This window comes from Triticum urartu, chromosome 7A (assembly GCF_056163025.1).
Source record: "Triticum urartu cultivar PI428250 chromosome 7A, HENAU_Tu73, whole genome shotgun sequence".
Lineage (NCBI taxonomy): Eukaryota > Viridiplantae > Streptophyta > Magnoliopsida > Poales > Poaceae > Triticum > Triticum urartu.
In genome coordinates, this window is record NC_141879.1 from 158,745,328 (window position 1) to 158,769,907 (window position 24,580).

Sequence of the window (24,580 nt, forward strand, 5' to 3'; positions counted from 1 at the left end):
TCCGCCCCGCCGCCGCCGGCCTAGCCGCCTGCTTCCGTCGCCCGCGGTCGCCTGTGCTCCCGCGCAACCTCACCGCACGCACCGCCTTCCCCCTCCCCAACCGCGGCCCACTGCCGTGCTACCGCCCCCTCCCCCCTCCCCCTCGCTGCCGTGCTACCGCGGCCCACTGCCGTAGCCAGAAACAAGACTAGGGAGGATAAGAGGATTGCTGAAACACCATGGCAGCAGGATGTTGAGGTCCGGAATTCAAAGTGAAATTGCACGTTCGGTGGTGGTACACTTGCACGAATGGCAGTCTATGCATCCACCAAAGGTGCAACAGTCAAAATGGATGGAGACGGAGAGATGGCAACGACCTGAAGACGGCTGGATTAAAGTGAATGTAGTCGTGTCCCTGTCCAAGGTTGGGGAGCGAGCAAGAGGCGAAATCATTTTCATACATGTTGTTGGAGCCTTTAGGGGTGTAGCCTCCTCATTATAGAAGTGCATGCTCTAGCCAATGCAAGCAAAAGACCGATCTAATGAAAGAGACTAGGCAGCACATTATACGTCAACACTCTCCCTCACGTGTGGCTCCCTTAGGCCTAAACGTGGACCGAAAGTGGGCTACAATTTAATTACGTCAGCCGGGTATTAACTTAAGACCTCTTGCCTCTGATACCATGTAGAAGTGCATGATCTAGCCAATGCAACCAACAAACCGATCTGATGGAAGAGACTAGACAGCACATTATACGTCAACACTCATCTTCCCCATGTTCAATATGAGAATGTCTAGATGCAAGTCGCCTGAAAAGCGAATTTGGGCCTTTCAAAGCCGTCAGATGTAAAATGGACGGCCAGATCATCTTCTCCAGCCTGCTTTCGCCCCGCCGCCGCCGGCCTAGCAGCCTGCTTCCATCGTCCGTGCTCCCGCGCAACCTCGTCGCATGCACCGCCCTCCCCCTCCCCAACCGCGGCCTATTGCCGTGCTACCGTGTCCCCCCCCCCCCCCCCCCCCCCCCGCCATCCCTCTAGCCCCGGCATAGAAGGAGATTTTTCCCTGGCGAACTTTTACCACCGCTGTATTGCCGCTCCCCACCACCCACCCTAAGATAGATGATGGGGTAGCCCTCCGATGAGCTCCTTCCTTCTACTTCCTTCCGTCCGGTGAGCTCCTTCTTTCCCTCCGGCGAACTTTTTTGCCCTTCTCAAAATCGGCTGACGCAAAAGCTAAAGTCAGTTGGCTGCATCTAGCTACCGCGGCTCAATATACTAGTGACGTTGTTGCTCATATAGAAGCACGGTCAAAATATCATTACAGTTCCCCGTCTGATGTACTATAGTATTTTTTTTCATAAGTGCATCTTTAACCGTGCATACCAGCAAAGACTCCCAGAACCTGACGAGCCATGCTGTGTCGTGCGTCCCCCCGTCGCACCGTCGTCGGTTGAGACGGTCCAGCAAAAGAAAAAAGAAGAGGGGGCATGCAATGCGCAGCAATTGAGAGCCGCATGAGCCGAACCAACCGCGCACTCGCCGAACCCAAACCCCGTATGTATTTTAGCCGGCCGGACCTGCCGGTCGGTCGGAACCGATCGCCGTGGTGCGCCACCACCAACTCCCCGCCTCGACGAACCTCATCGAGAGACGGTCCTAGTCTCGAAGAGTCGTGTATACGAATACAAGTTTATACACACGCGTTGACGTATGACGTACCTCCCTCTTATCTTTCGTTCGAAAGCCGCAACACTCCCGATCTTAGATTGTGAGCGTCAAGTAAACAAGCACTGGGGAGGGCATCATTAACATAAGATGTGCAAGTCACCAAGCCAAGCAAAGCGACGAGTCTATGAGAAAAAGGAAAAAAAGAAAGCGAGTCAGAGAGGTGGACTCGTCACCGGCTGACTAGACCACCCGCAGGTTGATCGCAACCATGCATGAACCAGGTCGATCACCCGATCGATCTCTCTCAAATGAACAGACATAACACAGGCTTATCTACTCGTGTTGTGCCGATCCTTTCGTTTGGAGAAGGAACCAAAGATTAGTAGCAGTAGGCCGTACGTAAAAGCTGGCTGCTGGCTCGCGGCGTAGCACCCCCGGTCGAGCTGTCGTCGATGCGTTCGAAGCGAAACGGGCCAAAGCTCTGAGTGGCATCTGGCTTTAGACAAAGGAAGTGTTGCACAAAGCTCGGGCTACATAGAACTCTATGGGAGCGTCCCTGTCGGGTTTTGTTGGTTTTGGATTAAAGGCTTGGCCGTGACTTTTGCCTGCTTCGGGCCGAGCTTGGATGCCTGATGCCGGGACGTATCGAAGAAGCTAGCTAGCAACACGTTGTCAGATGTCACATCCGCTAGATCTAATACCAATTAACAAAGCGCTTTGGCTTGGTTAACTGTAATCCAGGACGGACGTAGTACACCCTGGATACACTAGTCCCCGATCGCAGAGTCATCCCATCGACTAGTATCAGGTTCCTTACCGTCGAGACGCGAGCTGTAACCATTGCGGCTGTTGGGTGTTGGGTGTTACGGGTACGCGCGAACCCATCAACCGGGTGCAAGAATTCGTCGCCCACTTCGAACCGGCAGTGACTGCGGACGCCGTGCGTACGCACGGTGTTACACCGAGGAGGAGGAGGCGTCCACCCGACCCGACCCGGCCCCGGCCGAGAATCGAGAATTCCACAGCCACGCACGGGGCAGGCCGAGGACGCGGTACGTACCGGCCCCTGCGATAAACGCACGAGCGGACACACGGACGGCCGCGATCCATCCGGCTCCAACTTTCAACCCGCACGGGCTCCCGTCCCGTTCGTACCCGCGATCCGCCCCCCTTTCATATGACCACCGGTCTCGCCGGCCCCGTTGCGTGCGCCGCGCAGCCTTTCCTCTCCTCTCCCCTCCCCTCCCACCCTGCGCGCGCCGGCAGCGAACGGTTCCTCCCTACCGTTTGAACGGTTCGGCTCGGAGGCGAACCTGGGCCGGGCCCGCTGCCCAGTCCTCCTCGTTCGTTCCACCGATCGCTGAGTGGCGGACGGAGGTTTTGCTCTGGCCGCAGGGGAGGTTCTCTTGGCGACGGCGGTGGCGGATGGGGTGCAAGGGGTCCAAGCACGCGCTGCATGGCGGCGGGGGCGGCGCGCTGGATGCGCGGAAGTGCGCGTCGGGGCTCGTGGCGCGCCACTCCGTCGCGCTCCGGTCGTCCACGCTCGGCACGCTCAGCCTCGACCGCGCCACGGCCGCGGCGGTTTCTTTCGCAGGAGGGGAGGGGGCGGTGGCGGGGGCGACGGCGGCGAGGTCCGGGAAGGAGGGCGCGGCGGGGAGGTGCCGGTCCTTCGCCGGGTGGTTCCCGGCGTCGCCCAAGGTGGAGCCTGGCCAGCCGGTGAAGCGGCAGAGGCTGGCGCCCCCAAGGACGCCCACCAAGACGCCCGCGCGTGCCCCCGAGGAGATCAACGTGTGGGAGCTCATGGACGGGCTCGACGACGACGGCGCGGAGGACGAGGAGGAGGAGGAATACGATGACTGCGTGGACGGGCAGGTGGAGTCGGCGCCCGGATCGCCGGAGTTCGACCCCGACGTCCTGTCGGCGTTCCGGGAGGCGCTCGCCGAGCTGTCGCCTCCTCCGCCGGAAGCCGACGTCGCGAGCGACGGAGGGGCCGTCGTCAAGAAGGACGAAATCGAGGTGTTCGCCGACGTCGCGAGCGACGGAGGGGCCGTCGTCAAGAATGAGGAAATCCAGGTGTTCGCCGACGTCGTGAGCGACGGAGGAGCCGTTGTCAAGGAGGAAATCCAGGTGTTCGACGACGTCGCGAGCGACGGAGGAGCCATCGTCAAGAAGGAGGAAATTCAGGTGTTCGCCGGCGTAGTGCGTGCGCGGCTGGACGTGCTCCAGGGAAGGATCGACAGCAGGTCACAAAAGAATCCCCCGCCGCCACCGCCCCCGCCGGAGAGCGCGAGGCGGGTGGTCGTCTACCTGACGAGCCTCCGCGGCATCCGGCAGACGTACGAGGACTGCTGGGCGGCGAGCACGATCCTGTCCAGCTACGGCGTGCACGTGGACGAGCGGGACCTGTCGATGCACGCGGGGTACAAGGAGGAGCTGCGCGACGCGCTCGGCGCAGGCGCCCCCGCCACAGGCACCGGCGTGCTGCCGCAGGTGTTCGTCGACGGCTGGCACCTGGGCGGCGCCGAGGAGGTGCGCCGCATGCACGAGTCCGGGGAGCTGGCGGAGGCCCTCGAGGCCTGTGAGCCGGCGCCGGGCGCCGCCGGAGGCGGGAAAGATGGGCCGGGGGGCTTCGCCGCGGAGCCGTGCGGCGGGTGCGGGGGCGCGCGGTTCGTGCCGTGCGACGTCTGCTCCGGCAGCTGCAAGTTGTTCGTCGAGGACGAGGACGGCGCCGGGGCGTTCAGGCGGTGCCCGGACTGCAACGAGAACGGGCTACTGAGATGTCCAATCTGTTAATGGAACCACTCTGTTTTAATTGCTTGGATTTTTTGTTGTTGTTAGTGTGCCTTCTCTCTAGCTAATACCGACGTGTTCATCCAAAAAATGGTACAGAGTTAAACAAAATGGGAGGAACAGCGCGTCAGAAAAGACTCAACCGGAGGTAGCTTTTTCTTTCCCCCCTCTCGCACGACCAGGAAAATCCTTCTTGCCTTCGATCTTCGCCGGCGCGTGCGTGGAGTCTCCTCCCCTCTGCTGGCAGGAGGGTATTCCTGGTGCCTCGGCTTAGATAGATAGAATTTTGGTTCTCGTAAGGACGGCGCTTGGACAGATGGAGACGCTTCTTCTTCGAGTCTGTCTTCAGGGCTCTGATTATCTTTAAGTTTGTTCGTCGGGACAGACTAGACGGAGCTTCGGCATAGATTCCTGCCAGCTACTCAAAGCGGCGAGGTTATGGTTTCTCGTCGTGCGTATGCAATGGTGAGATTTGATGCCAGATTCTTCAGATCGATTCAAGGGTTCAATGGCTACTACTGCGGCTCCTGAACGCTGGTCCTTAGGGGCATATAAACGAAGACTTACCGGTTGTCATCGACAAGGTCAGGCCGGCTTCGGTATTAGAGCGGTGACAGTGACATGTCGGCAGCTCGTTCAGGCGGTGCCAGTGGTCGTTCGGTTGTCCACGGATCTCAATGTACTTTCTATTATATTTGAGGTGATTTGTACTTTCAGTAAATCTTTATAATAGATACGATATTTCCGCAGAAAAGAAGGGAAAAAAAAGAAGGGAGGAACAGAAATTTGCCCTCCACCCATCCATGCTAGGACTGATCCGTTGATCGGGTCGAGCTGTGAAGACACAAACACGCAAAGAATAAACAGTTGCTTGTGAGAACCACTGCAGTGCGCTCGACCTGTGACTGTCTGACTGAACCATGTGAACAGATGTTCTTCAGAGTCGAGCTACGACTCTAGTAGATGTTCGGAGTGTGAACCATGCGTCCTAGGATTCACGCCATGCATGATGTACCAGCCGACTATAATATGGCCTCGTGACTTGTGGGCGGTGGTGAGCAGAAATGGAAAGAAAATAGGGGGCCCAAAACAACACCGGACAAAAGTGAAAATTGAAGCCAGTTGCGCCCACGTTGTACATGTACCCCCTCGGAGAATCAATGCCGTCGAGACCATGGTGGCCATGGCCTCCTATGAGCAACCAGCTGCCCTCAAGGACAAAAAGGTTTTCACCGAGGTGTAGGTTTTGCAAGCCCAACGACCCCCGGCATTGCAAAAGGTGCAGGTTTTGGTCTAGTGACCGTAGCTCCAAGGTAGTGAGAGTACTCTGTACAACGAAGGACTCGTCAATCCTGAAGTAAACAAACGATAAAGCTATTCAGCTGCCGGATGAATGAATAGCTGTTAGCTTCTTTTGATTTTCCTTTCTTTTTGTAGCTTGCGGCTAGCCTGCATTTTTTGTGCGTTCCAAGCTTCAAGCTGCTCGTGGTTTTGCCATGCATTCAGATATAAGGTACACACTGCTGTAACTTCTGTTTCATTTAAAAGAAGGTGGACAGTGAAACTACTCTCCCCGTCCCATAATATAAAGACCTTTTTGCAAGCTGAGTAGATCAAGAAATTGACAAATAATCATTGTATGAATCTAGCTAGCCCTAAAAGATGGGGCAATTACCCCTCTCTATATAATATTGTGCAACGTAAGGAAGATTATGTCGCCATAGTATTAAACTCAGTACCACTTAATATCCAATTTAGAAGATCCCTTGTAGGGGAACGTTGGAATGCATGGTTACACCTGGTACGTAGGTTGATGGATGTTCAACTTTCAGATCAGGCGGATACAATTAGTTGGAAGTTAACCACGAATGGAGTATTCTCTGTCAAATCCACGTATTTGGACTTAATAGATTCTGGGCCATTGTCGAGGTCTTTGCACATATGGAAGATTAAAGTTCCACTCCGCATCAAGATCTTTATGTGGTTTGTCCATAAAGGAGTCATCTTGACCAAAGATAATTTGATGAAAAGGAATTGGGTCGGACAATCTAGATGTTGTTTTTGTGATCAAAATGAGACAATTAAACACCTCTTTCTCGAATGTCCACTTGCAAAACTGTTATGGCGATCCATTCATATAGCTTTTAAGGTTAATCCCATAATGAGTAAAAACACGTTATTTGGGACGTGACTTAATGGAGTAGACATACACACAGCTAAACATATTTGGATAGGGATATGTGCATTTTTATAGGCTATATGGAACACTCGAAATGATATGATTGTTAATGGGACAAAATTCACTAATTTTTGCAGGTTATCTACAGAGCTACAGCCTGGGTCCATATGTGGTCCTTACTCACTCATGCGGACTACATGGAGATTATGGTTATTGGGTGCAGCCGATGGGAGACGGTAGCACGGTCTATTTTCAGCCGATTTGAATGGCGAACTAATAATAGGCTAGGTGTGTAGGCATTGTAGCCTGTTTTTTATAGCCGGATGTGGCACTTTCCCGTCGGGTGTGACGTTTTACAGATTTGTTTTTCTTACTCAGATTTTGAGTTTCCGTGGAACTTATGACCTTGTTTTGATTTTAATAATATGGCTGCATGCATTGATTGATGCAGAGGCCGGAGGTAAGCCTCTTTTTCAAAAAAAAGATGGGGCAATTTCAGTTCAGTGAATACTGCTTCTGTTGGAATTTGAGAACACATGGCAGCATTAAAGACATGAGAGCATTTTCATCGCTGGATCAACCTGTCAGGTCCATGGACTGTTTCAAGGTCGACCACTCGAGAATCCACGAGCTTGGAAATGCCTTAACTGGTGAAGATAGCCTGACAGTGAAAAACCCACTTTACCAGTTTGTCATGAGGCAATAAAGTTTGAAGTGAAGTTAGGTAAAGTCGGGACATTGGTCGAACAAACATCTTGAAAGCTGAAGCTTACATTACATTATTGATTGCTCTCGAAGAATCGTGTGGAAAAGCCTGAAGCTCGAGGTGCAGGTTGCTCCAAAATAAGGAAACAATTATGCACTTCAAGATTCATATAAAACGAACATATTGACATTCTCACTACATTCCCTGAGAATATAGAAAGAGATCCACATTAGAGGAGTAGGAGTCAAAATGCTGAGCAATTTTCTCCAGTCCTTAATTGGCTTGCTCTTATTTCAGTTTGGGGAATTTGTGCGATGTGTTCTTCCGTGGAGATGGCAATTGGGATCAATTTATTTGAGAGATTTTGGAGTAGATTAATCAGATGAAAATAGTTATGCAAATTTGTTTGTTGTGGCAGATAAGCAGCACGCTAGATTACAAGGTTATAGTCATAGTTTATTTTTCTAGTGGAATACACATAGTTTAGTTGTTGATCAAAGATTTCCATGTTCATGGAACAGTTGGTTTCTTTTGTATATGAAGTTGTTATGTAAACACCTTTGGACTAGGGGGTGCCTCGAGTAACGTGATTAGCATCGAGAGTGCCGAGGATGTCTTCAAACAATAAATATTTTAATTGGGTTGTGTACGATGGCCTTATATCAAAAGTCGCCATACAATGAAAAGATTGAAACAATGGTTTACTTTCAATAGGTTCGATCTCCTCGGCGGGGCGATCGAATCATATTATAGAAAGGCATCTAGGGGGTTGGTACTAGTTCTGAGTCGGAAGGAGCTTTTGAGATCTCACTCCCAAATGCCCTTTCCCAATGTCGGTCGAGGCGAACGTGAAGGAAATATGCCCTAGAGGCAATAATAGAGTTGTTATTTATATTTCCTTATATCATGATAAATGTTTATTATTCATGCTAGTATTGTATTAACCGGAAACTTAGTACATGTGTGAATATATAGACAAACTAAGTGTCCCTAGTATGCCTCTACTTGACTAGCTTGTTGAATCAATGGTGGTTATGTTTCCTAACCATAGACATGAGTTGTCATTTGATTAACAAGATCACATCATTAGAGAATGATGTGATTGACTTGACCCATCCGTTAGCTTAGCACGATGATCGTTTAGTTTGTTGTTATTGCTTTATCCATAACTTATACATGTTCCTATGACTATGAGATCATGCAACTCCTGAATACCGGAGGAACACTTTGTGTGCTATCAAACGTCACAACGTAACTGGGTGACTATAAAGATGCTCTACAGGTGTCTCCGATGGTGTTTGTTGAGTTGGCGTAGATCGAGATTATGATTTGTCACTCCGAATATCGGAGAGGTATCTCTGGGCCCTCTCGGTAATGCACATCACTATAAGCCTTGCAAGCAATGTGACTAATGAGTTAGTTGCGGGATGATGCATTACCGAATGAGTAAAGAGACTTGCCGGTAACGAGATTGAACTAGGTATTGAGATACCGACGATCAAATCTCGGGCAAGTAACATACTGATGACAAAGGGAACAACGTATATCGTTATGTTGTTTGACCGTTTAAGATCTTCGTAGAATATGTGGGAGCCAATATGAACATCCAGGTTCCGCTATTGGTTATTGACCGAAGACGTGTCTCGGTCATGTCTACATAGTTCTCGAACCCGTAGGGTCCGCACACTTAATGTTCGGTGACGATCGGTATTATGAGTTTGTGTGTTTTTTATGTACCGAAGGTAGTTCGGAGTCCCGGATATGATCACGGACATGACGAGGAGTCTCGAAATGGTTGATACATAAAGGTTGAGACGGCTATATTCGGACACCGGAAGTGTTTCGGATGATTTCGGAGAAAACCGGAGTGCCGGAGGGTTACCGGAACCCCCCTGGGGAACTAATGGGCCACATGGGCCTTAGTGGAGAGAGAGAGTGCCGGCCAGGGCAGGCCGCGCGCCCCCTCCCCCTCTAGTCCGAATTGGACTAGGGAGGGGGGGGGCGCCCCCCTTTCCTTTTCTCTTCTCCTCCTTCCTTTCCCTCTCCAGGCGCGCCACAAGGGCCGGCCGACCTCCCCCTTTCTCCTTTATATACGGGGGCCGGGGGCACCCTAGGACACACAAGTTGATCATTGATCCCTTAGCCGTGTGCGGTGCCCCCTTCCACCATAGTCCACCTAGGTCATATCGTCGTAGTGCTTAGGTGAAGCCCTGCGTCGGTAGCTTCATCATCACCATCATCACGCCGTCGTGCTGACGAAAATCTCCCTCGACACTCAGCTGGATTGAGAGTTCGTGGGACGTCACCGAGCCGAACGTGTGCAGATCGTGGAGGTGCCGTACTTTCGGTACTAGGATCGGTCGGATCGTAAAGACGTACGACTAAATCAACCGCGTTGTCATAACGCTTCCGCTTACGGTCTACAAGGGTACGTGGACAACACTCTTTCCCTCTCGTTGCTATGCATCACCATGATAGATCTTGCGTGTGTGTAGGATTTTTTTTTGAAATTACCATGTTCCCCAATAGTGGCATCTGAGCCAGGTCTATGCGTAGATGTTATATGCACGAGTAGAACACAAAGGAGTTGTGGGCATGGGTATATACATATTGCTTGCCGTCACTAGTTGATTCTTGATTCGGCGGTATTGTTGGATGAAGCGGCTCAGACTGACATTATGCGTATGCTTACGCGAGACTGGTTCTACCGACGTGCTTCACACACAGGTGGCTAGCGGATGTCAGTTTCTCCAACTTTAGTTGAATCGGATTCAATGAACAAGGTTCTTTTTAAAGATCAAAAAGCAATCACTATACCACATTGTGGTTTTTGATGTGTAGGTAAGAACGACTCTTGCTAAGCCCGTAGCAGCCACGTAAAACTTGCAACAACAAAGTAGATGACGTCTAACTTGTTTTTGCAGGACATGTTGTGATGTGATATGGTCAAGACGTGATTATATAAATTGTTGTATGAGACGATCATGTTTTATTAAAGTTTTCGGCAACTGACAGGAGCCTTATGGTTGTCTCTTTATTGCATAAGATGCAAGCACCATACAATTGCTTTACCTTATCGCTATGCGATAGTAATAGTTGCAAAAGCAAAGTTGGCGAGACAACCATGTGACGACACGTTGATAGAGATCAAGATGATGGAGATCATGGTGTCATGCCGGTGACGATGGAGATCATGACGGTACTTTGGAGATGGAGATCAAAGGCACAAGATGATAATGGCCATATCATGTCACATATTTTGATTGCATATGATGTTTATCTTTTATGCATCTTATTTTGCTTAGTATGGCGGTAGAATTATAAGATGACCCCTCACTAAATTTCAAGGTATAAGTGTTCTCCTGAGTATGCACCGTTGCGACAGTTCGTCGTGCCGAGACACCACGTGATGATCGGGTGTGATAAGCTCTACGTTCACATACAACGGCTACAAGACAGTTTTGCACACGCGGAATACTCGGGTTAAACTTGACGAGTCTAGCATATGCAGATATGGCCTCGAAACACTGAGACTGAAAGGTCGAGCGTGAGTCATATAGAAGATATGATCAACATAGTGATGTTCACCATTGAAAACTACTCCATCTCACGTGATGATCGGACATGGTTTAGTTGATATGGATCACGTTATCACTTAGATGATTAGAGGGATATCTATCTAAGTGGGAGTTCTTAAGTAATATGATTAATTGAACTTTAATTTATCATGAACTTAGTCCTGGTAGTTTTTGCATATCTATGTTGTAGATCAATAGCTCGCGTATAGCTCCCCTGTTTTATTTTTTTATATGCTCCTAGAGAAAAATAAGTTGAAAGATAATAGTAGCAATGATGCGGACTGGGTCCGTGATCTGAGGATTATCCTCATTGCTGCACAGAAGAATTATGTCCTTGATGCACCGCTAGGTGACGGACCTTTTGCAGGAGCAGATGCAGACGTTATGAATGTTTCAAAAGCTCGGTATGATGACTACTTGATAGTTTAGTGTGCCATACTTGACAGCTTAGAACCGGGACTTCAAAAATGTTTTGAACGCCACGGAGCATATGCTATGTTCCAAGAGCTGAAATTGGTATTTCAGACTCATGCCCGTGTTAAGAGGTATGAGACCTCTGACAAGTACTTTGCCTACAAGATGGAGGAAAATAACTCAGCTAGTGAGCATGTGCTCAGAATGTCTGAGTACTACAATCACTTGAATCAAGTGGGAGTTAATCTTCCAGATAAGATAGTGATTGCTAGAGTTCTGTAGTCAGTATCACCAAGTTACTAGAACTTCGTGATGAACTATAATATGCAAGGGATAACAGAAACGATTCCCGAGCTCTTCACGATGTTGAAATCGACGAAGGTAGAAATCAATAAAAGCATCAAGTGTTGATGGTTGACAAGACCACTAGTTTCAAGTAAAAGGGAAAAGGAAAGAAAGGGGACTTCATGAAGAATGACAAGCAAATTGCCACTCCCATGAAGAAGCCCAAAACTAGACCCAAGCCTGAAACTGAGTGCTTCTACTGTAAAGGAAATGGTCACTGGAAGCGGAACTGTCCCGAATACTTGGCGGATAAGAAGGATGGCAAAGTGAAAGGTATATTTGATATACATGTTATTGATGTATACTTTACTAGTGTTCATAGTAACACCAGGGTATTTGATACCGGTTCAGTTGCTAAGATTAGTAACTCGAAACAGGAGTTACAAAATGGACAAAGACTAGTTGAGGACAAGGTGACGATGTGTGTTGGAAGTAATTCCAAGGTTGATAAGATCACCATTGCACACTCCCTTTACCTTCGAGATTAGTGTTGAACCTAAAATAAATGTTATTTGGTGTTTGCATTGAACATAATATGATTGGATCATGTTTATTGCAATACGATTATTCATTTAAGTCAAAGAATAATTGTTATTCTGTTTACATGAATAATACCTTCTGAGGTCATACACCCAAGGTGAATGATTTACTGAATCTCGATCGTAGTGATACACATATTCATAATATTGATGCCAAAAGATGTAAAGTTGATAATGAAAGTGCAACATATTTGTGGCATTGTCGTTTAGGTCCTATTGGTGAAAAGCGCATGAAGAAACTCCATGCTGACGGGCTTTTGGAATCACTTGATGCTTGCGAACCATGCCTCATGGGCAAGATGACTGAGACTCCGTTCTCCGAAACAATGGAGCGAGCAACTGACTTATTGGAAATAATACATACTGATGTATGCGATCCGATGAGTGTTGAGGCTCGCGGCGGGTATCGTTATTTTCTGACCTTCACAGATGATTTGAGCAGATATGGGTATATCTAATTAATGAAACACAAGTCTGAAACTTTTGAAAAGTTCAAAGAATTTCAAAGTGAAGTAGAGAATCATCGTAGAAATAAAATAAAGTTTCTATGATCTGATCGCAGAGGCGAATATTTGAGTTACGAGTTTGGTATTCAGTTAAAACAATATGGAATAGTTTCACAAACTCATGCCACTTGGAACACCATAGCATAACGGTGTGTCCGAACATCGTAACCGTACTTTATTACATATGGTGTGATTTATGATGTCTCTTACCGATCTACCACTATCGTTTTGGGGTTATGCATTAGAGACAACTGCATTCACGTTAAATAGGGCACCATCTAAATCCGTTGAGACGACACCATATGAATTGTGGTTTAGCAAGAAACCTAAGCTGTCGTTTCTTAAAGTTTGGGGCTATGATGCTTATGTGAAAAAGCTTCAATATGATAAGCTCAAACCCAAATCGGAATGCGCCTTCATAGGATACCCAAAGGAAACTGTTGGGTACACCTTCTATCACAGATCCGAAGGCAAGATATTCATTGCTAAGAATGGATCCTTTCTAGAGAAGGAGTTTCTCTCGAAAGAAGTGAGTGGGAGGAAGTAGAACTTGATGAGGTAATTGTACCTTCTCCCAAATTGGAAAGTAGTCCATCACAGAAATCAGTTCCAGTGATGCCTACACCAATTAGTGAGGAAGTTAATGATGATGATCATGAAACTTCAGATCAAGTTACTACCGAACCTCGTAGGTCAACCAGAGTATGTTCTACACCAGAGTGGTATGGTGATCCTGTTCTGGAAGTCATGTTACTAGACCATGACGAACCTACGAACTATGAGGAAGCGATGACGAGCCCATATTCCGACAGATGGCTTGAGGCCATGAAATCTGAGATGGGATCCATGTATGAGAACAAAGTATGGACTTTGGTGGACTTGCCCAATGATCGGCAAGCCATAGAGAATAAATGGATCTTCAAGAGGAAGACGGACGCTGATAGTAGTGTTACTATCTACAAAGCTCGAATTGTTGCAAAAAGGTTTTCGATAAGTTCAAGGTGTTGACTACAATGAGATTTTCTCACTCGTAGCAATGCTTAAGTCTGTCCGAATCATGTTAGCAAATTGCCACATTTTATGAAATCTGGCAAATGGATGGATTTCTTAAAGAAGAGTTGTATATGATGCAACCAGAAGGTTTTTTCAATCCTAAAGGTGCTAACAAAATGTGCAAGATCCAGCGATCCATCTATGGACTGGTGCAAGCATCTCGGAGTTGGAATATACGCTTTGATGAGTTGATCAAAACATATAGTTTTATACAGACTTGCGGTGAAGCCTGTATTTACAAGAAAGTGAGTGGGAGCACTACAACCTTTCTGATAAGTATATGTGAATGACATATTGTTGATCAGAAATGATGTAGAAATTTCTGGAAAGCATAAAGGAGAATTTGAAAGGAGTTTTTCAAAGAAAGAATTACCTGTAAAGCTACTTACATATTGGGCATCAAGATCTATAAAGATAGATCAAGACGCTTGATAAGACTTTTGATGAGTACATACCTTGATAAGATTTTGAAGGAGTTCAAAATGGATCAGTCAAAGAAAGAGTTCTTGCCTAAGTTGTAAGGTGTGAAATTGAGTAAAGACTCAAAACCCGGCTGTGAGAGTCCTAGATTAGGGGGTCTCCGGACAGCCGGACTATCTCCATTGGCCGGACTGTTAGACTATGAAGATACAAGATTGAAGACTTCGTCTCGTGTCCGGATGGGACTCTACTTGGCGTGGAAGGCAAGCTAGGCAATATGGATATGTGTATCTCCTCCTTCGTAACCGACCTTGTGTAACCCTAACCTCTCCGGTGTCTATATAAACCAGAGGGTTTTAGTCCATAGGACAACATACAATCATACCATAGGCTAGCTTCTAGGGTTTAGCCTCTCCGATCTCGTGGTAGATCTACTCTTGTACTACCCATATCATCAATATTAATCAAGCAGGACGTAGGGTTTTACCTCCATCAAGAGGGCCCGAACCTGGGTAAAACATTGTGTCCCCTGCCTCCTATTACCATCCGCCTTAGACGCACAGTTCGGGACCCCCTACCCGAGATCCGCCGGTTTTGACACCGACATTGGTGCTTTCATTGAGAGTTCCTCTGTGTCGTCGCCGTTAGGCTTGATGGCTCCTACTATCATCGATAACGATGCAGTCCAGGGTGAGACTTTTCTCCCTGGACAGATCTTCATGTTCGGCGGCTTTGCACTGCGGGCCAATTCACTTTGCCATCTGGAGCAGATTGAAAGTTACGCCCCTGACCACCAGGTCAGGTTTGGATGCTTAAACTACACGGCCGATACCCGCGGAGACTTGATCTTCGACGGATTCGAGCCTCTGCCTTGTGCGTCGCGCGGTCACGATGAGTATGATTTAGCTCTACCGTCGGACAGTGTTAAGATCGCACCGACAGCCGCTCCGACCCTCGATTCGGAGCCAGTTGCACCTTCCGCGGATGGGTGGATGGACCCCGCCGCGGAGGCCTTACCCTCAGTGGCGATCGAGCCGAACATCGACTTTACCTTGCACGAGAGCCGTGTTGTTAAACTGCCGGATACTTCTCCGGCCACGGACTCCGAACCGCCTACGCCGATTCCGATTGAATCCAGTTGGGCGCCAATCATGGAGTTTACCTCCGTGGATATCTTCCAGCACTCGCCCTTCGGCGATATACTGAATTCATTAAAGTCTCTCTCCTTGTCAGGAGAATCCTGGCCGAACTATGCTCGGCAGGATTGGGATGCGGATGACGAAGAAATTCGCCGCCCACCCACCACCCACTTCATAGCCACTGTCGATGACTTAACCGACATGCTCGATTCCGACTCCGAAGACATCGACGGTATGGACGACAATGCAGGAGACGAACAGGAACCTCTGCCCACAAGGCACTGGACGCCCAATTCACCACCTGACGTATACATGGTGGACACACCAAAGGAAAATGATGACGAGGAACGGAGGGACGCAACGAAGGGTTGTTCCCTCGAGAAGCAGTCAAAACGGCGGCGTAAGCTCCACCCCAAATCCCGTCTCGGCAGAAACAACGATCATACAGACCCAACGTTATAGCAGGGGGAACCATTGCCGGACCACGGCAACACGGAGAATCAAGCTGAACAACCCGACTCTGTCAAAGATCATAGTCCAGATGACGTCACACCGGATAGACACCTGGAGCAATAGAATGCCCATCAAAGGCTCATTGCCACCGCGAGGAGTCTAAAAAAGCAGAAACAAAGGCTCAAGGCTGCGCAAAACACACTCCAAATCAGATGGAACAAAGTACTCAACATAGCAGTGAAGTACGGCGGTAATCACCCTACCAAGAGCTACCCGAAGCGGAAGTTGCTACCTGAATTCGATGAGGAGGCCTTAGATCCCCCACAACCAAAAATCAGAACAACCATCTGGCCGGATAGGCGACCTCACGGCCAACATAGAGCGGCAAACAACGCCGCACATAAGCCAATACGCGATCCACGCGAGGACTCACATCAAAAGGACGGCACAACCAGATCCATCTATGGACCACGTAAGCGCGCTCCAGCATACAACGCAACACAACAAACATCCGAAGAACACGGTACACCCAGATACAGGGGTGCCGCACACCCCCTATGTTTCACCAATGAGGTGCTGGATCATGAATTTCCAGAGGGATTCAAACCCGTAAGTATAGAGGCATACGACGGAACAACAGACCCTGGTGTCTGGATTGAGGATTATATCCTCCATATCCATATGGCTCGAGGAGATGACCTCCATGCCATTAAGTATTTACCCCTCAAACTCAAAGGGCTAGCTCGGCACTGGCTTAAGAGCCTCCCCGAAAGTTCCATTGGAAGCTGGGAGGAGCTTGAAGATGCTTTCCGGGCAAATTTTCAGGGGACTTACGTCTGACCTCCGGACGCGGACGATTTGAGTCATATAACTCAACAGCCCGGAGAGTCAGCCCGAAAACTTTGGAACAGGTTTCTTACTAAAAAGAACCAAATAGTCGACTGTCCGAACGCCGAAGCCTTGGCAGCTTTTAAGCACAGCGTCTGTGACGAATGGCTTTCCATACACCTCGGCCAAGAAAAGCCGAGAACAATGGCAGCATTAACAAGCCTCATGACCCACTTTTGCGTGGGTGAGGATAGCTGGCTAACCAGATGCAGCATCAGCGACCCAAGTACATCCGAAGTTAGAGATGGAAACGGGAAATCATGGCGCAACAGCAATAACAAACGCCGGAATAAAGAAGACAGCACGAAGATCACGGCAGTAAACGCCGGATCCAGAAGCTCTCGGCCAGGTCAGCAAAAGCCGCCTCCTAAAGGCACCAGAGATGAACTGTCCAGCCTAAACAAAATTCTGGATCAAGTATGTCAGATCCATAGCACCCCTGGTAAACCCGCTAATCATACCCACAGAGAATGTTGGGTCTTCAAGCAGTCCGGCAAGCTCAACGCCGTACACAAGGGGGAGGATACACCAAGTGAAGACGAAGATGAGCCTCTCAAGCAAGACACCGGGGAACAAAAGAAGTTTCCACCAGAAGTCAAAACAGTCAACGTGTTACACGTGATCAAGGGGAGAAACAAAGCGGCACTCCCAGAAAAATATGCCCAAGGGCCTACACCGCGGAGTCCTGCCACTGGTCGTCTCAACCGATCACTTTTGACCATCGTGATTACTCAGCAAGTATCCGGCGTGCAGGATGGGCTGCCCTGGTATTAGACCCAATAATTGACGGATACCACTTCACACGAGTCCCGATGGACGGCGGCAGTAGTCTAAACCTGATATACCAGGATACAATCCGCGAAATGGGGATAGACCCAACAAAAATTTACCATAGCAACACTACCTTTAAAGGAGTAACGCCAGGCCCAGGGGCTCACTGCACGGGCTCCATGCTACTAAAGGTTATATTCGGCTTCCCTGATAACTTCTGTAGCGAACATTTAACCTTCCGCATTGCTCCATTCCAAAGTGGCTATCAAGCACTACTTGGACGCGAAGCTTTCGCTCGCTTTAATGCAATACCGCATTACGCTTCCCTTATGCTCAAGCTGCCCGGTCCACGTGGCATCATTACAGTGAATGGAAATATTGAGCGATATTTGCGCGCCGAAGAGAGTGCGACTGCCTTGGCAGCCGCACACTAAAAACAGCCTCACCAACTAAAGCATTTGATAGGTCGTCAAGACCACAGACACGGTTAGACGAGTCCGACTTAGCTATATGTAATTCACACCGGATTGATGGCCACACCCCTATTACAAATACAAGGGGCTCAACGCGCGAAGACAAGTGGCAATTTTTACTCATCTTTAATTATACATGGTTTCTTTAAAAACTACCTTGTTGCACGACAACTTTTCACCTAAGTTCCTCTCTTTTACAGATGACCATCGTGCTACACCCGTCCAGGATACGGCACAACGGAGACACAGGCGCAGACGTGCAGCAGGGACCCGCTCCAAGGATTCTTTTTAGATTAAGACCCTGCGTAAACCTTTTTTTTACTTGTCTCTTGTTGATATACATCCCTCGGATTCTCAGTATAATTGAGAAGGATGCTGACGTCTTGGCATGTGGCCACGTCAGAATAACGCATGTACGCGGACACAAGGGGCTTCTTACAAAGGGCACTATTTAGGCCTGGTGTATACCATAAAGACCGAATACCTTAGGGAGTGTTCGGCATCGCGAGTTTGGCCTTATATGCATCAGCTCTGAATCATGTCTTTGGTCAAATGTTGGGTTTGCCCGGCTCCTGTGTTTTGGTGCCTTATGTTCCGTTCTATCGGCTAAGGCAGCACCAGGAGAACTACTGCGATTGTGCCCTGGTTCGCCCAGACGAGCACCTCAGTAGAGAAAGCCGAAAACTGGCTGTCATGATATAGCGCGAGACTGGTCAACCACTCGATGACCTATCGGAATGTTAGAATTCCTCCGCTTTAATGAAGGGCCGTTTCCCGGCCAGGCATATACGCACCCCGAGTTCGGGAGAGTGCGGAGCCACTAGGGGCTATATAGTAGCCCCACCGTCAAACTCCTATGGCTAAGTGAAAGTGTTAAAGCATCATAGTCCGGTTGCCTCGTTCGCTGCGCTATCACCTCCTTAATAGGACCAAGACGTTGGGTTAAGTGTGAACACGCGTTTTTGCGAGCACCCCCGCATTATATGCGTGGGGGTTGAAGCCGACGACTACAATCTTTCAAGTTATATACATATATACATAAACGGCCGCACATGAGGCATCATATTACTTTCCGGCAAAAGTATAAATACAGCCTTACTACATTTCATAAAAACATTGTGTTTACAATGGGAATACATGTCACTCAAACATAATATTCTTCAATCACTGGACTCTATCAAACGAGCACCCTCAAGAACCTCTTCAAAATAGTGCTCGATAGCTACTCGGCCTATGGCCGAACCTTGTGCCGCAACAGTGGCAGCATCCATCTCCGCCCAGTATGCCTTGACACGGGCAAAGGCCATTCGTGAGACTTCTATGCACGCCGACCTCTTCATCGCATTGATGCGTGGCACCGCACCAAGGAACTGCTGCACCAAGCTGAAATAGCTATTCGGCTTCAGCTTCTCTGGCCACAAATGATCTACGACGGACCTCATGGCAAGTACGGACAACCTATTAAGTTCGGCCCATTTGGCTAGCTAGTCAGTCAAGGGAAGCGGACGCTCGGGAATGTTAAATTGCGACCAGAACAACTTGTCCACTTCACGACCTATCTGATCTCGGAAGTATTCGACCGCATCAACATCGCTTGCCGCCAAGTCCATATATGCGTCTGCCGAACTCCACAGCCGACCCAGAGGGGTATACCGCGGATCTCCGAACTTCCTCTGCAGCAGAAAGGGCTTCCCAGCCGCAATATCCCCGGCTTCGCGCAACTCCTTCTTCTTCGCCCTCATAGCAGAATGAGTGTCTTTGGTTACCACCGTGGCCTTTTCAAGGTCCGCCGCCTTCACTCGGTTCTCTTCTTCAAGGAACCGGGAATGGTCGGCAGTGTCTTTTAATTCTACGGCCATCTTGGCCATCTTCTCTTTGCTTTCGCAATGCGCGGCCTTCTCGGCTCTTAACTCTTCGGCCGCCTTCAAAGCAGCCGCATTAATAACTCTTGCTTGTTCCTTGGCTCGGGAAAGTTCATCCCGAAGGGTATCCACGGCGGCAGCTCCGTCTGCAATCACAACATATTAAAGATACTGGCATCATGCTGCTCTTATTATGTGAGATTCACCAGAAAACATTACTTACCCTGTGACTCGTCAAGACGTTTGTTAACAAGCTCGATGTCGGCGTCTGCCGCATCCAGTTACCGCTTTAGTTCGGCAAACTCATTAGTCCGGCTAGCCACCGGAGCTTCCACCACCTGCACATAAAGGCAGTCTGGTTATCACCTAGGACTATGATCCTCTGTTCGCCGCCGTTCTCGACGACAACCAGAGTCTCAGGGGCTACTATCTACACAGGGCACACCTAACATGTGCGGTATTATCAAAAAGTATATCATTTCACGTACCTCAAAGCCCGTCAGTAGACTCATAAAGGCTTCATGTAATCCGCTTTCGGCGGACGAAATTCTTTCCATCATCGTACCCATCAACGTACGGTGTTCTTCTGAGATGGCCGCTCGCTCCAACAGCTCCCTCAGAACGTCCGACCGCATACCAGACGGTGCCGGACTCTTTTGTTTGCTCTCTTCGAGAGCCGGATGTTGGGGACTTCGGGTGATTATGGGATTATCTTCTGGCCTCACCGGATCCGGAGAGGCCCTCCGTGACGACACTTCGAGGTCGCCCGCTTCTTGAGCGGGGGAGTCCGGGGGAGGCGTTTCGCTCTCCATCATCTCCGGAAGAAGATCCCCCGAAGACGAGCTCAGCTGAGAAGGGCTAAGATCCGAACTTCAAGATATATGCTTCGGTTATTTTTCTCGGAGGAAAGGTAGTATACCTTCACTATTAAAGTATTTTTTGATCACTTACAACTCGTTGGAGGGCTGATCCCCGCGCGGACTTTGTGCGGCAAGAGCACCCGCCGAGGCAGGACCCTCTGTTGGAGATTTCTTCTCCTGTTTGGAGGCCTCGGTTTCCGGATCCTCAGAGGCAGTCCTCTTCCTCCCCCGTAGCGAGAGAAGGTCAGAATCTTCTTCTTGGTTATCCTCCTTTATGGAGGCGCTCATTCCCTTGGTTGGAACTGGCAGCGACGGGGGCCCGCTTTCGCCTATATTATCCCCCCCGTGTCTTCCTTCGAGGGCTCCGGGCAAGGTGCGAGCTCGAGCATCTTTTCCAGTATCGGATTTTCCAAACCCTCAGGGAGGGGGCCGAACACCGAATCATCTTCGCCTTTGTTAGCCAGTCCTGGTCAAAGGGCGATTTCTCAGAAATGACGTCATGGTAAATAAAAGACGGTGTGTTCGGCTAGACGATTACTTACTTGTTCGACGGCGCGGTTGCTACTCAGGCCCGCGTCCTCGGTAGTGTCCGGACACTCTGCTTGAGGTCCGAAGAATGACTTGTACATCTCCTCGTGCGTCAGGCCGAGGAAACTTTGAATAGCGCACGGTCCTTCTGGGTTGAACTCCCACAAGCGAAGGGGCCGGCGTTTGCAAGGCTGGACTCGACGAACCAGCATGACTTGCATTACCATAACCAAATTAAAATCGCCCTCAAAGAGATCTTGAATGCGGCTTTGCAGTATGGGCACGTCCTTGGCTGGACCCCAGCTCAGCCCTCTGCTAATCCATGACATCAGTTGTGGTGGGGGGCCCGAGCAGAAAGCGGGGGGAGCCACCCACTTGGCACTTCTGGGAGCTGTGATGTAAAACCACTCCTGTTGCCATAATCCGGACACCTCTGGAAAGGAACCTTTCGGCCACGGAGCTCCTGCAATTTTGCTTATTAATTCTCCTCCGCACGCTGCATGCTGTCCCTCGATTATCTTCGGCTTCACATCAAAGGTCTTGAGCCACAGGCCGAAGTGCGGGGTAATGCGGAGGAAGGCCTCACACACGACAATAAATGCCGAGATGTGAAGAAAGGAGTCCGGGGCTAGATCGTGGAAGTCTAGCCCATAGTAAAACATCAAACCCCTTACGAAGGGATCCAGAGCGAGGCCTAGACCTTGGAGGAAGTGGGAGATGAACACAACATCTTCGTTGGGTTCAGGAGTAGGGACGACCTGCCCTCGGGCAGGCAGCCGATGCGAAACCTCGGCGGTCAGGTATCTGGCCTCCCTCAACTTCTTGATATCTTTTTCCGTAATGGAGGAGGGCATCCATCGGCCTTGAAGGCTGGATCCGGACATGGTTGAAGATCTGAAGCGCCTGACCTGGGCTTTGGGTGTTAGAACTCGAGGCGGGGGAAGGATTCGATTGAGCACGGGAGGGAAAAAAGTGAAAGCTTTGGCCCTTTATAAAGAGGGTGAATTCCAAGCGTCCTCTCCGTAGCCGTTTGGGGCTTGCCTATAATCTAGGAGTCCTAGACGCGGTTGGTGTCGTGGTTTCGTCACGGCAGATGTCCTAGAGAAAGGACTTAGTCATGGAGCCATCGCGACGGGTTAGCTTGAAGGGGTTAAAGCGGACACAGGGACGCAAGAGAGTTTATACTAGTTCGGCCCCTTCGATGAAGGTAAAAGCCTACGTCTAGTTGTGATGGAATTGATGGGGTTTCGATGACTAGGGAGCAAACAAGCTTCGCCTAGGTCTCGAGTTGTTGTCTGTTGTCTGAACCGCCACCGGGTTGTCCCCTTATATACACGGGTGACACCCGTCGGTTCACAGATTTCCAATACCGGCTCATAGATGTGTCCGGTTTGGTCTCTACTTATTCCTAACTTACAATACAAGTTACATACCAACGCCGGTTTACGGCTACAGGCCTTAAACCGACTATGGGCCTTGAGCTCCCATCTGCCTTCTTGGGCTTTAACATAATTAATTACTGATGAAGTTAACCCGGCCCAGATAGGCCGGTTTACGCTCAGTAGTAATATCCCCAACATTAGGCCCCAGATTGATTTGAACAAGTTCATGTCAATCCTTAGCAAAAATCTTCACCTTCAACATCTTCTTATAATTTGTTGAACCGCCGTGATGTCATCTTCTCTGGTTTTTGTAAACCGGCGTGACGTCACCTGTTGTAAAGAACCTTATCCATGATACCCCCTTTTTGTTTTTTTAATAGGTCTCCGACAATTAAGGCGGCAACTTCCTTTACAAACCCACGGTCCCTTGATTTTCGCGCCTGACTCCTGTCCCTTGCCTTATAAATAGGACCGAAGGGTCATTTCTTTTTCCCCTTCGTGCCCTTTTGCTTCGTCTTCCTTGCGCCGTCCAGCTTCGGAGCTCCGCCACCGCCGCTGACGACCTCTGCTACAACCTTGGCCGCTGCATCACCCTGACTGTACCAGAGCATCGCGGCGACCTCTTGTTTCTTCCTCGGCTCCGGTGAGTTCTTCACCTTTTCCTCCGTAGATCCGTTCTAGGGTTTCCAAGTTCTTCAGAGTTCATCGTCTGCTTCGTACTCATATGATAGATCCTAGATGAACTTGTGAACCTTTGCTCTGTGTAGCGGTAGTTCTTAGCATCCGCCTTTACTCATATGCCTCAAGACCGTAGATCTACCTATATCTCTGCCCATTGATTCGGTATTGTTCTTTTTTGAACCTTGAATATTTTCCTTCTTTTCTGAACTTGCTTCAGATCCGTCGCTGTAAAGAAATCTTGTGAAATCTATTTCTGTATACTTATCTATCTGCAATCTCAACTATTTCAATGCTTAGATCCGGCGGTTTAACTTTATAGAAAAATTACCAAACCGGTATAACCATTAGTCCCCTTGTTGAACCGCCTGCTGCTGTTGCTTCATAAAACTCCGGTTTAGATAGAGCTGTCTCCGGTTTAACATTGTACATACCAGTGCACTGTAATCAATGCATTCTTGAACCAGAATTACCTATCTTGTAGATTTCATCATGGCCAAGCAAGTATATGAGTGCAACTGGGTTCCTTCTCGCGTCACAGAGACTCAACTAAACAATTTAGTCCTGATCGGCGCTTTAGGCAGCAAAAACACCATCCATTGGAGAGCCCCTGGCAAAGAATGTCCTCCCACGCCTCAAGAAGGAGAGGTCGTCGTTTTCGTAGATCACTTAGCCCGGGGCTTTAAGCCGCCCGGTTCTAAATTTTACCGAGACGTTTTAGCCAATTTTCAACTCCATCCACAAGACACTGGCCCCAACTCTATTACAAACATGTGTCACTTCCAAGTGCTCTGTGAGGTGTTCTTTCAAGAAGAACCCACATTGGAGTTGTTCAGAGACTGTTTCCATCTAAACCGCCGTACTGAGTTTTCTGACGGTTCCAATACAGAATTGGGAGGTGTGGCGATTCAGAAAAGGAAAGAAGTCACATACCCTCACGCCAAGCTGCACAGCCACCCCAAAGAGTGGAATTAAACATGGTTCTATTGCAAAGACACCTCCCCTGCTGGTGAAAATCCTTTGCCTGGCTTTCGTCCGGAGCGGCTTAGCAATACACACCCCTTTCCGCAAAGGTTGACTGCCAAGGAGAGAAGCAAATATGCTCCTCAACTGTCCAAGCTCAGAGCTTTCATGGCCAATGGTTTAACAGGAGTTGATCTCGTTCGCTGTTGGATATCGTGGAGCATACTGCCCCTGAGTCAGCACTCCGGTTTGATGTGCGAGTATACTGGCAGTGTTGATGACCCACTACGACATGCTAACATCCAGCTTACTGACGAAGAAATCACAGAGGCTATGAATAAAATGCTGAATGAACCGGAACACGTCTGTGCTCGAACCGGCCTGCTTCCCTTCTGTGCCACCAACA

The 24,580-nt window shown here is 49.1% G+C and overlaps 1 protein-coding gene across 1 annotated transcript; it reads left to right on the forward strand.

The window, feature by feature from the left end:
• Positions 1–2,746: 2,746 nt before the first annotated feature.
• Positions 2,747–4,468, forward strand: LOC147958736 (uncharacterized). Its single transcript, XM_087536999.1, has one exon. The coding sequence runs from the start codon at positions 3,073–3,075 to the stop codon at positions 4,438–4,440; it is 1,368 nt and encodes a 455-aa protein (XP_087393125.1). The 5' UTR covers positions 2,747–3,072; the 3' UTR covers positions 4,441–4,468.
• The last annotated feature ends 20,112 nt before the right edge of the window (positions 4,469–24,580 follow it).